This window comes from Nipponia nippon, unplaced genomic scaffold, assembly GCF_047370975.1.
Source record: "Nipponia nippon isolate SJK-2023a ecotype South Korea unplaced genomic scaffold, ASM4737097v1 scaffold_2, whole genome shotgun sequence".
Taxonomy (NCBI): domain Eukaryota; kingdom Metazoa; phylum Chordata; class Aves; order Pelecaniformes; family Threskiornithidae; genus Nipponia; species Nipponia nippon.
The window spans coordinates 115770687-115785786 of NW_028262336.1; the positions used below are offsets into that span (position 1 = coordinate 115770687).

The 15100-nt window shown below is 34.9% G+C and overlaps 1 protein-coding gene across 2 annotated transcripts in view; it reads right to left on the minus strand.

The window, feature by feature from the left end:
* Positions 1-726: 726 nt before the first annotated feature.
* DYNC2H1 (dynein cytoplasmic 2 heavy chain 1) overlaps positions 727-15100 on the minus strand; it is a 183624-nt gene continuing 169250 nt past the window's right edge. For both annotated transcript variants that reach the window (XM_087757020.1, XM_087757019.1), the window contains 4 exons: positions 12616-12725; positions 12191-12272; positions 4878-4994; positions 727-1810 (listed from right to left, as the gene is read on the minus strand). In XM_087757020.1, coding sequence (XP_087613146.1) covers positions 1652-1810; positions 4878-4994; positions 12191-12272; positions 12616-12725 — 468 coding nt within the window. In that variant the 3' untranslated portion in view covers positions 727-1651. The remainder of the gene's footprint in view (positions 1811-4877; positions 4995-12190; positions 12273-12615; positions 12726-15100) is intronic.

Genomic DNA, 15100 nt, shown 5'->3' on the forward strand with positions numbered 1-15100 from the left:
GATGTTTTACCAAGAAAGCCTAGTATGACAGAATACTTTCTCTGGACAAGTCACCCTCTAAATCCTCACAGAGCTTGTACACCCATTTATACAGGTGCTTTCTGTTCTGTTGGAAACTTTGTCATTTTCTTCCAGAATTTACTTCACAGACAACTATTTTCCAAATTTGCTACATTTTTATTCTTCTATTTATAAATCAAACGTATAAAGGAAGATGAGACAATTATCTGAAAAGTATCAAGTAAATCTGTTCTGCTTTTAGATAGGATTCAGTTTTAAAAATGTATGTGCACTTGTATCAAATTATTTTAGGACATCTTTTTATTAGAAGAAGAACTAAAATGGGAAACATTCCAAATAGAGGACAAAAGACCAAGTTTAAGGGATGAATAGTAGAGTAGAACAGAGAAAAAGACTTTCTTCAGGAAGCTAACCTGGAGATGCGGCCAACCTTTTCTCTGCTGTCCTCCCTCCCTCAAACCACCAATGAACAACATCAAGCAAGTGAACTATAGTCTTAATATAAATACTACTTTAAAATAAATATAAAATCTATCAGCGATATCAGAGCCAAGACATCTATTTTGTTTTCTAAGCAAACCAAGAAAGTGTTTTTATGCTTTTGGCTTTTAAAAGTATCTTCATGAGGTGACTCTGTGATTGCAGTTAAAAATTAGACACTTCCAATTCTTATGTTGAGACTTCACCATTCTTCAGTAATGCTGCTTCCTGCTGGATTTGGGGTTTCCTGCTTCTTTGGGGCTTTTGTCTAACAACCGCACACCAAAGCTATGGCAGCATTCCAACATGATACATGAGGAATCAGTGAAATCAAACTTGAGTATCCTGCATTAAGAACAAGACTCCAGGGGTCTCTCACATCACAGACCAAAAGCATTATTATATCCCTCTGTTAATCACTTAACAACTGGGTGAAAACCTCTTTTGTTTGTCTAAGGAATTGTTTATCTTGGGCACTTATGTGCACATTCTTACTGGAATTTAGTACAGTTTCATAAAATGTTTTTTTCAGTAACTTCTGGGTAACAACCATGATGGTAGTCTAACTGAATTTGTAACTCCGCATGAAGTTTATGAAGCTCCTATTGTTTACTACCAATACAAATAAATATGATTCCAAGTAAAGCATCTTCAGAACAGACTGAAACATATCCTGATTGTTATATTCAGGTAAAACATTCAATTGCAATTACAACAGGTAAGTTTTATCATTTTATTGTATTAAATAATGGAGGCATAAGAATAGCAGTTCAAAAAGGATAATGAAAAAAACTGATCAAAGAAAAATTGCTCACTTTGAATATATATTCAATATTTATGGGCAAAACATAAGAGATTTCAGCAAGTCTGAGAAAGAAATACAGCACATCATTACAATCTAGAGAAACGACCCAAATCAACAGTTTGCTAAATAGTGCCATGTTAACTTTTACAATATCCCTCAAAGATACAATCAAGTTCTATTCAAGTAGAATTAATTTTATATATCTTAAAAAAATAAACAGGGGAATTTATAAACCATTGCTTTAAAAATGTATAAGCAATGAATCTAAAGTTTTCTTTTAATAAGAAACAACTGAGATATTTAAATGATTCTTAACTTCAAGAGTTAATTTAATGCAGTTTCAGATTACTGATTTTTTAAAAATAAAGCAGCGCCACACTGAATCCATTGGTCTTGGTTTCCTCCACAAGGTACATCAATATTTGTCACCACACGGTCTCTCTCCACGCTGGTGTAGACTGGTAAAGATATACATTCCTCTGGAGAATATGGACCATACGCATCCTGTCAACAAACAAGCACTTAGTTATCACTTAAACAGAGAGCAAAACATAAGAAAGGCATAATATCCAACAATACAGTATCTGAGGCTGGATCCTAAGATACAGTTTAGACACTGCAGCTTGGACAGGCGACTCTTGGTCCAGGCTACAAAGGAGAAGGATTACTAACAAAGCAGAGACTTCAGAAAATTCTCTAGACTACTCCATAACTAAGCCTCTACTTTTTCTTTCCAGTTTGTTAAACTGAAAACACAAGAAAGTGTGTAATAGGGGTGGTTCTATGAACTACATATCAAAATCTTCATTCAGCTAAAAACCCCCACAATTACATGTCCAAAGCTTCTGCAAACCAGGGGCAAGGGAAGCGCTGAACAGTTCCCAGAGGGGAGAAGGCCCCTCAGGAGCGCCGGCGCTGCACTGCAGGGAGCTGCTTACCCGGGCAGGCTGGAGACCCGGGCAGCCAGCGCTCTGGGCAAGCCCTGCCGCCTCACCTCCTCCGTCCCTGCGGCATAACCCTGCTGCTCCTCCTGTAACACAGCCCCAGCTGTGATCTGCGTCCGAGACACTTGCAAGTGCGATACTTCAGGAACTGCACCAAAAAAATCTTACCCCACACTTTCCAGGCCACTTTATGGATTTAAACAATGATTTCTAGCATCTGTGAATCCAAATACAAAAATTGTTCTCTGATAGAGAGAGAGCTACTATACCTCACACTAGAGCCTCACGAGGCCCTCACTTAATGCAGGATATTAAGGGGAACCCAGAAGTATTAACGACAACTTAGTTAGACCAGGACTTAAAACAAACAAACGAACAAACAAAAAGCCTGAATTCCCTAGTCCTTTCCGTGTACTTCTAGCACTTCAAAACATGCAAGCATATGTAAAAAGTTACATTATTAGTAAAAAAAAAAAGCAGGTTTGATGACTTTTTGATTATTTTTTTTAAATGCCTTTCATACTAATACTGATCACAGTCGCAGTTGGGGTTCTTTGGCACTTCTGGAAAACAGACCATTTCCACTAAGTGCCTAAATAGGAAATGCTCAAGTTAACTTTAAACATTTAGATTTGAATTGAGTGCTTTGAACTTCTGGCTGAATTAATTTATAATTTGTATTCTCCTATACTTGTACTTTCCTACTGCACAGCATTAGCAGAACTACTATTACAAAGATTAGAATTATATTGTAAACACTGCTTAGGGAAGGACCTTGGTTGGAGCCATGGCTTTACCTCTCAGTCTGTATCCTGATGAGCAAGCAGTGCTCTACTCCAAGAACAGTAACAGCTCCTCTCCGCTTTCTGTACTACAAACTGTGCGCCTTGGACATAGTTTCTTCCTAGGACTTTGCACAGGGCATTGTCCCTATGCATGAGCATAGAACTGAGCTCAAAGACTCAAGTCTAGACTCCCTACAGCATATAATTTGGGTTTCAAACCATGATGTATTTATTTAGAGTAAATAATTCAGGGTTTGATTCAATTGATATATATTAAGCATGTTTTCCGTCACACTCAAAATCTCCCTTCCTGTCAACAGGAAAATATCAGAATATTTCCAAGAATCAAATAACAAAGCAGCACACTTGTCAGAAAGGAATTTGAAACAAAAATGAGGGTCTTTTTAATGCAAATCACATCAAATGTGAGTTAGTGAACCTCCAATATTAGAAAATAACTAAAAACAGGAAAAAGGAAACATGCAAACAATAACTGTTTCAAGCACTTTGCCTTGCATGTCAAGCGTAAGCCATTTCTGAACAATTTTGTGTTCCTTTTGAAAATCAACTTCCCATGTCTTTTGAACATCAGTATTTAAATCCTTACAGAAGGTCTGTGCACTGTAAGAGTTGTATAGAATAACTTAATAATCAGAAGTTTGTCAAAAGAACTCAGCTGTTCTCAGAAGGATCATACTTACCACATTTATCCCTTGGTTAACACTACTGAAGAAGATAAAATGCTGGCCAGTCCGAGAGTAAAACGATAATCAGATAATTTAAGTTTTGCCAAAGCTGGGAGGCCAGAAATTGGCGAGTTTGCTTTCAAAGACCTCTTTTTATACCTTTTTGGGTCAAAACAGGTGTTCTTGTGCCCTTCTCAATCCCACTGATGTTTTAAGGAATCACATTATTTGAGGGTTAAAACCATGTGAAAGTCTTTTTGAACCACAAATCCTTATGTCCTTGGCTTATGCACAGTCCAAAAATTCTCTTTGTCTAGACTGCCTCACATACGGTTCCATCCCCCAGAGTTAGCGGTCTAGGTTGTCTCTAGAGTCACATCTAGAGAGATTTATTCCAGTTACCTTACGATGGGATGGACTTCCTGAGATACCTATCTTTTACTGAGACCAAAGAAGGAGGTAAGGCAACGAAGTCACACCAGGCAATTAACTTTTAGACAGCTAAATTTAGATGAGATTAATTCTACAGTAAGCTTTCTTTCAGTTACAAGACTGTAAGTATATCAATTTGTAATTCCTACACATCCTTGAATAAGTCCTATGTAATTTTTTGCTTTATTTATCAGAGATTACTATTGGAGAGCAGAAACAGTAACAATTTTTACTGTTCGGATTACTTCACTTTCATTTTATGTAGTTCTGCAAGCATTGGCAGTTTTTTAAATTAGTGTAAGTAGAGGAAAGGCCTTCTTTCCTTACAGACCACATCATGTTCTCTGTCTTTTTATTGCTGTTGCATGTTAATATTTAAAACGTGAAGAAAATATATTCTAGAAATGAACTCCAAAACTCATGTATACATTTACTAAATACACTTTTGAAAGTATGTTAACGTTTTTGAAAGACAAGGAAAAAAAGCTATGACTGAAATAAAGCCCTTGTCTTAAACTAAACGATAGAAGCTAAAAAATCTTGACAAAATTATAATAAGTTCTTGTTTTATATAAAAGAAGTAACTGTTTTTCCTATTAAAGACAGGGATTTTTATTTTTAAATGAGGGGGAAAACAGGTCAGCAACATCATACTGGAAAGCCACTACACAGAAAAAAGCAAATTATGGGTCTTGAAAATTTAGGGCTTTTAATAATTTAGTACCTGTGGAATCCAGGCCATGTAACAAGGGAGAACAGATGACACACTGGGAGAATCATGCAGATTTTCTGAAAGTCGATTTCCATCAAAACTGCAGCCTTCCAGTTGTAAGCCACTGATCTGCCGTGGAAATATAAAATATTCAAACATATATAACAGACTCAAAGTGTTAGTAATGATTACACTGTACTTTAATAAATGGTGATCCTTTTTACTGTGACCAAATTTTTAAATAACAGGAAACTAATTATTGTAATGTTCTGTGTGAGAATAGGAAACATGACTTAAAAGCAAGTTCTGGACCACGCGTCGGTGTGAACTTCCTCTGATTTGGTTCACATTCTTTGAAATGTTAGAGAAAAATACCTGTAAATGTCATCATTTATGAAACTGCAGTTCCCTGGCATTAGATTCATGGAAATATGATAGCAACAGCCAAGTACACAACCATTACAATGTCAAGAAGAAGAGAAGAACAATCACTGAAATAAGCATGACTTCCTGCTTGGAAGTCTGAGCGCAGCTTTCAAAGAATGGAATGCGCGATTACACAGCTTCTGCAGAGGCAAACAAAATATACTGAAATAATATGAGAGAAAATTTTATTTAACATAACTCAAGATTTCTTAGATAAACTATTGTTTGGAAAAAATAAATAAGAATCCATATGCTCTATAAGTAACTACGCAATGCTTTATATGTAACATGCTTTAACCACTTTCTTTTAATTAGTAAGTACTTTCAACCTCTGAACTAAACAGTCTCTTTTTTTCTTCACTGAAGTCCTGCATAAATTAATGACAATGATATCTATTCTGGATTTCCTCCAAATAAAATTTTCAATATCTGTTGATCATTTTATTTTCCCAGTACAAATAACAATAGTTTGCCAGTATAAATAATAATAATAATAATAGTCAGTTTGGCCTGCTGAAGTGAGAACTTCAATTTTAGCAATAATAAAACTTAAATCAGTAATAACTTTCATGCAGCTTTTCAAAAGGCTAAATCTTAAGCTGGAGCATATGTCTAACAGAAGCTACAATCTGAGAATCATCTGTCTGTTATAATATCACACTAAAGCCCTGAATTACACTACTCTCCCTTCTCTTGCCAAGTTTATTGTGATCTTTCTTTTGAATCTTCCCTAAGATTTTCAGGTCTGTTGCTTTTAAGGTACAGTGTTAACATGTGATATTTTGTATGATTTCTTTTCAAACTCAAAATCTCTCCACACAGAAAGATTTTGGAAAAAGCTGGCTTTAACTAGTAAAAGAGAAGTTCAGGTGTCAATAGTGTTTAATGATATCCTATATACATTCCAGTGCCACTTCTTCTGTCTTGCAAGAACAAAGAATATGATGAAAAATATGATAAAAGGCACAAAAGGAACAAAGTCTTACTAATAATTATTCTGAGGCTTTCCCACAGACTCCTTCTTACTGATCTCTGTTGTTCACATTGATACTTAAGGCCTCACTTTATTATATACATAGGTCCTAGATTTACACTTTATCTCACCACACTTCTGAGTGAATGCTTTCAAAGCTCTTATATATCTCTATCACACAAATATTAGAAAGATTCATCTCATATGTTCTTCTTTCTGCCCTTCCTGCATTCTGTTACGGAGTTTAGTTTGATAAATATGTGAGTTTGGCAAAGTTATTGAGGGAAGACTGGTCTGATGAAGAGGTTTTAAATTTATTGTTAGGGTATTCAAAGGTCTGGCCATCCCGAACATCTCTTTAAGAAGTTTCTATAGAAGTGGGTCACCTACTGAAAAATCTCTTTCTAATGCACGCACATTTCTTCTTTTGATATTGGCAGTTCCTTTGACATTATAGTTATGTAAAATAACATCATTTGATCTGGAAAACTTCAACCAATCCTAGAAATCCTTTGAAGATGAAGATGAAAATTTTGACTTTGATTCAATATTAAAAGACACTGAAAAAAATAAAACACTGGAACAATGTCCTTTCAGATACTGTTTGGCTAGGTACTCCCACAGCTATGTTTTCATTTCTATGATAAACCGTGTAGAGAAATTACAACTACTCTGAAGGACATGGATTTCACAGTATCTGTAATTAGCATGCATAGTATTTTTGCAACTCAGCTCAGAGTAATGGCTGGAGTTGACCATAATTTTTAAAATTTTAATTCTTACAAAGTATTTGGCATTTTTCAACAATTGGTAATTGCCTAGTTTCAAAAAAGCTACTATTACACATTACGGATTATGTTTCTTTAAAATACGTTTGTAGAAACTGTGTGGATACCATGGTCCAAAGCATCTCTGTTTCCAAAATTTCAAATTCTCTGCAATTAATTTGTCTTTACTATTTAATGCTATAATTTCCCATTAAATGATATAAACTACAGCAGACTTTAGGAAGTCATATTTTCACATCACTACCTCTACAGGCCTCCATCTTTAATTTCTTGGTATTTCAGGATGGAGGTATACTGTAAAAAAAGACCTGTCAGGATGCCTTATAATAGTATTTCTGTCAATTGCTAAGAGCATAGTTTTGATATTAATACTGATATTATGTATTTGAATATTATAGTCTTGCAATAAATGTTCATTTTTCACTATATGAAGCTCTACCCAAGCTCATTGAACATACTATCCAAAAAGTCTCTTACCATGTTTCTTCCTTTCTTTCATTCTTTTCTACAATAACAGAAAATGGAATGCCAAAAGGAATCACCACCACCTTTTGTACAACAGCACAATCAGTGCACAAAGCAAACAGAAGAGATGCATTTGCATATCAATATGTAATTATATTGCAATAGCCATACATTTTCAGTACCTTTTGTTAAAGCAATCTGAAGTGATATTAAAGAAAGCATAATTTTATACAGATTGATTCTAAATCAAATATTCATCACATCCTACTAGGAGAGATCTACTTTACATCATATGTCTAAACTATCACCTGAATTAACACTGATAATTTAACATCAGATTTGATAATCCACCCAGATTCGAGTGTATTCTTGGCCTGATTGAGTGTTCCTCTGCCTACTTGTAGTTACACCGACAGTTCTAGCACTTCATACCTCTGACTTACAGATGCTCACAGAGTATATTATTTGAAATTTTTGGCACACAAAGATCATTCCAAATGTCTACAATTGCTGAAGCAGGATGCCATTTTTTTAAAAGTGCAGGAAGACTGAAAAAGCATTTTCATCATACAGATCATAATAAGCCTTCCACCTTCTCTTCCTTATCAGAAAAAATTCTAAGCCATCAAAAACTTTTAAAATTAAAGGTAAGAAAAAAAAATCTCAAAGAACGTGTCTTCAAAACAGTCAGTAACTGACAGTGTGACTAAGAAAATTATACAAAGTATGTGTGAATCTTAGATTTAAATTCAATGTTCATCCGCATTCCTAATTGTTCCAATCCTTCAACAAAGATATTCTATTAGAATAATCAAATATCCATTGATTGAGGGACTTGAGCATGACTCTCACATATCCCAAAACAGAGTCCCCCAACCATGTGAGTACAGAATCAAGTCTCTTGGTGGAAACAGTCACACAACGTGAAATAGCACCAATTGAGACTGAAAAACCTCAGAATAGCCTATACCATGATCTGGTTCTTGTAGGGGACGTGAGAGATCCAATTTTAAACCTGAGTCATGTGAAGAAGGAACATGCAGTATCAACAAATTAAATCTTCTGCCAAAAACAAATATATACCAATTGTACCAATTATTTATCACAAACCGTCTGATAGTTTGAAGATCTATCTTACATAAGAAGAGAGTGGCTTAGCAAAGAGAAATGAATGTATGTTCCTGCCACTTTGAAAATATAATCTGAAGACCTGAAAGTCGCCAAGGGGAAGGAAAATAGCATGATTGGTTATATCTGAGCTTATCTTCTAGACAAAGAGCTGTATGATCAGGCAGGTTCTAAACTGAAACACAATAAATCATAATGAAAATAAAATTTCCAAAGGGAACAAAAAAAAGGTGTTTGTGCAGACACAAAAGTATGTCTTTCCATCTATACTATTAACTAAATACATTCATAGATGTGTACACAGTAGGATGCCAAGAAACATTTTACATTTATTTCAATTATCTTAATCTGCACACAACTGAAATGGAAACAGACCTCCTTTTACTTATGAAATCAATTTTTAAATGGGAAAAATTTCTTAGTAGCTTTATCTGCAGACAGAAGGATATCCAATGAGGAAGTTACAGTTAAATATAAGGCTGAGATACAGTGTCAAACTTGTAGTGGCCCAGTTCACTGAGGATCATATGTATTTAACTGGATCACGTGTAGCCTAAGCCAGCAAAAGTAGACATGTTATTGTTTTCCTAACACTTTCCACCTTGTTTTTACAACATCCTGTTGTGATTACACTTTGTTTTCTTCTGTTTCACTCCTATGTAAGATCTTCCATTCATGTATTACACTTTCTATAAAGGAGATCTTATCAGCACTGGTGCTTTTATACAATGACGATATCCTTAATCAATTAGATAACTGGTGTTCTTCATAACAGCATTGTAGAAACTTCACATATTTTTTGCATAAATTCTGAAAAATTTTTAAATAACGCTTTCCTGAACGCTATGTTTCCATACCTGTTTATTTAAACTTCCAGAATGTGACAGTTTTTTTTAAAAAAAACCCTTTTACCTTCAGGCAATTGACCAAAACTACTATGGTAGGACCATAGCAATTGTAGGTTTTCTCCCACCAGTGGAGTAAGACAGGTATATCTCCTGAAAGTTAGCTCATTTAAGACCTAAATTGGTGCATGTCTGTCTTCATTGACAAAATGAGGCTGGTAAACTCCAATTTCCAATTAAGGTATCTAAAGTCGGGTGGGATAAAACAGGGTCCCAGCTACCTCACCACAGCATGTGTTTAAGGACTTAACTATTCTGCTGATTGAATTTTTTTTGAGTCCCCACTCAAAACAGCTCTCCATTCTATAAGGTTAGTCTGAATTCTTGAAACTGCAGATACAACATTAACTCTACCAGTATTAAAATTCATATTGCTCATGTGGACCAAGCTTAACATACAATCCAGAGAATCCTTATCAAACAAGACACATTTTAGAGGATGATTTTTCTGAATCACTGACATTTTTATGCCCTAGTTACAGTCCATGTGGTATGTAGCTTTACTAATGTGAAAGTTTCTCCCCAGTTCTCCATGAGCATGAAGGAAAGGAATCTAAATATTCAGCATGGCAAAGGGTTCCAAAGCCTTTCTGCAAATCAAAGGTTCAAAGGAGCAGTGAAGATACTGGTGAATACTTACTAATACAGATTCACTGAATATTGCTCTTACTGAGAAAAGGATAATATTCAAATCAAGTGAGTAAACTTGACAGGATTCTTACCTTTTGTTAAAAATAACCACTCACCTAACTACTTCTACTATTCCTGTGGCAGAAAATTTGCTCTTAAACAAAATTCTCATTTTATTTTTGATTCCTCTTGGAACATAAGACTCACTCTCGTAAAGCAATAGAGAATATATGTTAACCTTTTTGCCTACTTATAACAGTGACTGCTAACAGTGTATTCTAATATTACCAAAAATCTACCACATAAATTTGCATATAACAAAGAATTATATGCTTCAATACACCTAACTGGAGTGTTGTTATAAAACTCTTTCCTCTAATTACCCTCTAATTCTTTAGTTTCCAAGCAGCTATTTCAATCTAGCAACTGTAAAATATTGTAATATTTTTAGCATATGAAAATACTTAGGTAATATTATTCATGCATGGAGTTGAGGTATTTGACATTGACTTCTGACATTTTTCAAAGATGGTAGGATGGTTTTGAAGAAGTCCAGGCTTCTAGGATCTGCAGCTGATAGTTAGCCTACTAGAATGAGTGGTCTGAGATGTGAAACTCAATTTTGGCTCACTGCCATGGACTTAGAAGTCTTGGCTGAATCTGGAACCTCAGAACATGTGATTTGCAGGCTCCAAGGTTTATCGTACCCCAGGTTTATCCTAGGGAACCAAACTGCCCTAAAAGTCCCTTGGTTTATTTATCTCCAGGTTCTAGACTCCCATCTGCTTCTCATTAAATGAAGCAGGCAACCATTACTCTTATTTAAATACCAAGATTGAATAATTTTCTAAATTATATTCTCTAGTTCCAACAGGAATTAATTCAACAATGTTCAAAAGACTGTATTGTATAAAGGTCAGATTGGATGACTACAGTTATCTTTTCTGGCCTTACGATCTATTAATATTTTAGGAATATGAATTCTTACACATTCTGTATTAATAATTTTAGATGGTGTGAGCAGCCAACCCAGAACCCTGATATCTCCTACTGCCTTGTGTCTGCCTGCATTATCAGACTAAAGAAGGTGCCCTGCCACTTGCCTTCTCTCTCCTAGTCTAGCAATCTCTCTACTTTAGCTGCACATCACTACATAGTTGTGTGGTGAGTCCCCTGCATTATTCACCCACGTTTCTGTAAGAATGCCGTTTTTAGTGCTGTTCTCTGTGCTGAACACAGCACTTTGAGTTGTGCGGTATTATCATGGGACCAACATACCTGTTGGAAGACACAGCATAGAAAACTTATTTTGTGAATTCCCTACAAAATTAAGCATAAAACAGGTCTAAAGAGATCTGGATTCAGCCAAAGTGGCAGTGCCACCTGAAATGTTCAGAAGCTAAACTAAACTATTTGAGGATTCATCTCTACTTTGCTGTCTAAGCAATCAGTAGTGACTTTATGGCGGCTGGCTGTAAACTTGTGTCCATTAAAAAATTGCTGGGTCTTTATCATATCAAAAGCTAGTCATATTATAGTTTACTTTTGTTTGTTTACTTGCTCAGAAGTCTCTTGTCAGTGATTTGACAAATGCTAACACATGGCCTTAGACTTACACATTTACATGCCTATTTCCTTCTGCTACATGCCACAAGTCTTTCTGGACAACTACTTTCTGGACAACAGTTAGATATTAATTAATGGAATTGCAGCTTCAATTTTTATCTAAGAGGTGGTTGAAGACAATGGAGCAAGAATAAGATTAAATTTTAAATTTTAAATTAGCACTGTGACTAGGGAGGGGTAAAAAGATAACTGTTTTCCTTCTCCCCTTTCTGCAGAATTGTTGCACTATCGTTTTTGTAGCTGTATACCATTAACCAGCCTTTGTATCTCAGGTACGCCAATGTATTTACAGCTCAATTTTCCAGAAAGTTTATGGACAGATGACTTGGACTATACTAATAAAACATCCTCGTAAAATTCTAGTAAAACACCCTAGTAAAATACCTTAACTTGGAGTTTGCCTTCTTGTATTCGCCCTTTCCATGATGCTATAAATTTAAGGCTGTCCACTGAACAGCTCATTACTCTGCAAGGGAAACATATATACAGTAAATCTTAGAGACATATAACAACAGGAAATGAAATACAAAACAAAACCTACGTGTTTTCAATGCGTACCATATCATACTAAGTTTTACTTTGAAGAAAAATACATTTGTAATTTCATCTAAAATAAAAAAAATAATCAGCATTTAAACAAGTAACTCACAGCTATTCTACTTCAGTGCAAGTAATAAAAATGAGATGACAAATGACAGCAATTGACACAATTTGTTGGATCTGTGTCCTGAAAATGAAATAATCATTTTCACGCATAGGGAACAATGGCACATTAGTACACATAAATAGGTAGATTATTTTTCCCTCACCTTGCAGTCTCCTGGCGTAAGGCATTGAGAAATGTGTCTGGATGAAATAGCTCTGAAAGGTCAAGGGTGTCTGACAGTAGTTTCTGTTTCTCTGCTTTTTCTACCCAATTCTAAAAGAGGAAAAAAAAAAGGAAAACAAAGAATCCTGAAGCTATTGCCTGATTTTTCAACATTTTCAGTTAATGTGGGTTTGTCAATTATTATGATTAATGAAAAATGTTCACGTAAATATACTGTAACCTCAAAGATTAATATTAATTTCAATTATTTCACTGGTAAACAGAATATTTTATACACCATTTAGAAGTATAAAGAAAACCAGCAGTTTATGTGTAATGTGACTCATCCATTCTAAATAAACTTCTGTTCCATTCTTTGTACAGTGCAGCTCACTTTGTACAATGAAACTTTTATCACATTTCTAACATTCTGGTGAAACCCTATTTCACCTTTACTAACAGGAGAGTTTATGTTTTCCATCAAAATGGTCGTCATTACTGTCTTACTTTACTAAGTTCAGGCAAATAGCTGCATCCCTTTCAAGTATGCTTTAAGATCATTCTTTCATGTAAACTACATATTAAATTCAAGAAACACCTGATTTTCAATCTGCAGTAAGAGTTTTTATAAGTACTTACCAACAATTTTTTTGAAAGTATCTCTTAGTATTAGGTTGATGCTGCCATTCTTAGTGTATTAGTTTGAGACATGAATTCACAGAATTTCTGGTAAGATAAAAACTGGCCTGTTATATTTGGTAATAAATGAAACTAACAGCGGTGGGGGGAATAACTGGCCTCAATTATCCTTACAGAACACATGTCCCAACCTACTTCTTTCATCCTGTCTTACATGCAGCTATGAAGCCTGTCACTAGGAGCTGCAAGCTTGGAATTTCCCATCAATGCAATGCACTATGTGCCAACATGACAAAAGAGACACACATTGCAATATCTTGATAAACCATGTGTCTTAAGTAATGAAATCCAAGTTTGATCCTCAAAACACTAACAATCTCAGACTAAAGAATTTGTTATCTTCAGATGAGTTATTTAGGTACTTGAAGTGGTTATGCAACAGTCCACGCTCAAAATCCTATGTTTTGAAACTTTTATACTGTACATGTTTGGTACAATTTCTTTACACGGTACAGTCACAGTCCTGACTACGGTACTGTAGTATAAATGTTAAGTTACTGTAGAACCTACTCTGTAAGTAGTTGCAAGCCATGTGCTTCTGCACAGAAAGATTAATGTTTAATACTAAGCCAGAGAATAATCAGAGACTAAGATTCCACATGCTATCGCTAAACAGAGAAAGACAAACCACGCTCCTTTCTAAATACCAGCTACTAGAAGATTACAAAATCATTCTAGTCACTGAATGAAAAATCTTGGAAGCTATGAAAAATCTTGGAAGCTACACTCTCATAACACAAGGCACCTGCCAGGCATCCATATCTTGTTTAAAAAGTACTTTATTCTTTCAACTGCTGACAGATGAGTAATTCCATAGAAGCATCTTGGAAGTGACAAAATCATCCAAAATACAAGTAAATATTGCTCTGTAAATTCTATTTTATTTTGTCAGTGTGTCAGACACATCTCCATAATGTTTCCACCATGTTCAAACATTTAATCAGTGATCTTTTAATCTGTCACATCACTGATTATGAGCCTTCAACCCAAATGATTATGAATCAGTTAGGAGATTTTTGCGTTCCATTTTCATTAGCTAAATGTACACAGTTAATGACTCTTGTCTGCATGATTCTTTTAATGACTTTATATAACAATATCTTTTATCATATAGCAGTAACTCTGCATTCTGGTTAGGACAGATTTTGTAAATTGTTTTGTGTAATAAAAGTAGACACAATCATTTCAACTTGTATTTAATATAATCATTTTATTGCTGTCATCAAATAAGCTTTTAACGTAACTGCTAAAGAGAAACACTGTCAGGAACATAGATGCTTATATTCCACCCAATTAAAAGACCAGTATGGGTGATATTAATTCTGAACTCATATAATTAAGTAGCACTAGGAAATACACAGTAACAAAAACTTTCATTAGATCACAAAAGCAAAACTTGTAATTGCTTCTGCTGCTCTACATAAAGCTGAAGACATAGCTCATTCACAGCTGTTTAATAAATGACTTAAGATTTAAATGCAATAAAAATGATAATAAAACGTGTTTTACAACACAAGTGTAAAAAATATTCTTGTGCTTGTTCTCTTTTTTGTCTTATATGACCACATGGCAGCACGTTAGTGAAGTGCTACATCGCAAAAGACAAGAACACTCTATTAAATGGATCATTTGTCACTAGTACCTCCACTGCCACTGCCATAACACTTGGAAGAGATTAGATCTTGAAGGGAAGGAAGTTTAAGCTAAGCTGTAGAAAGACTGAAGTGATGTTTCTTGAAAAGGAGAAATCCTGTAACAGATTAGCTATAATATCTTCATTTCCCTCT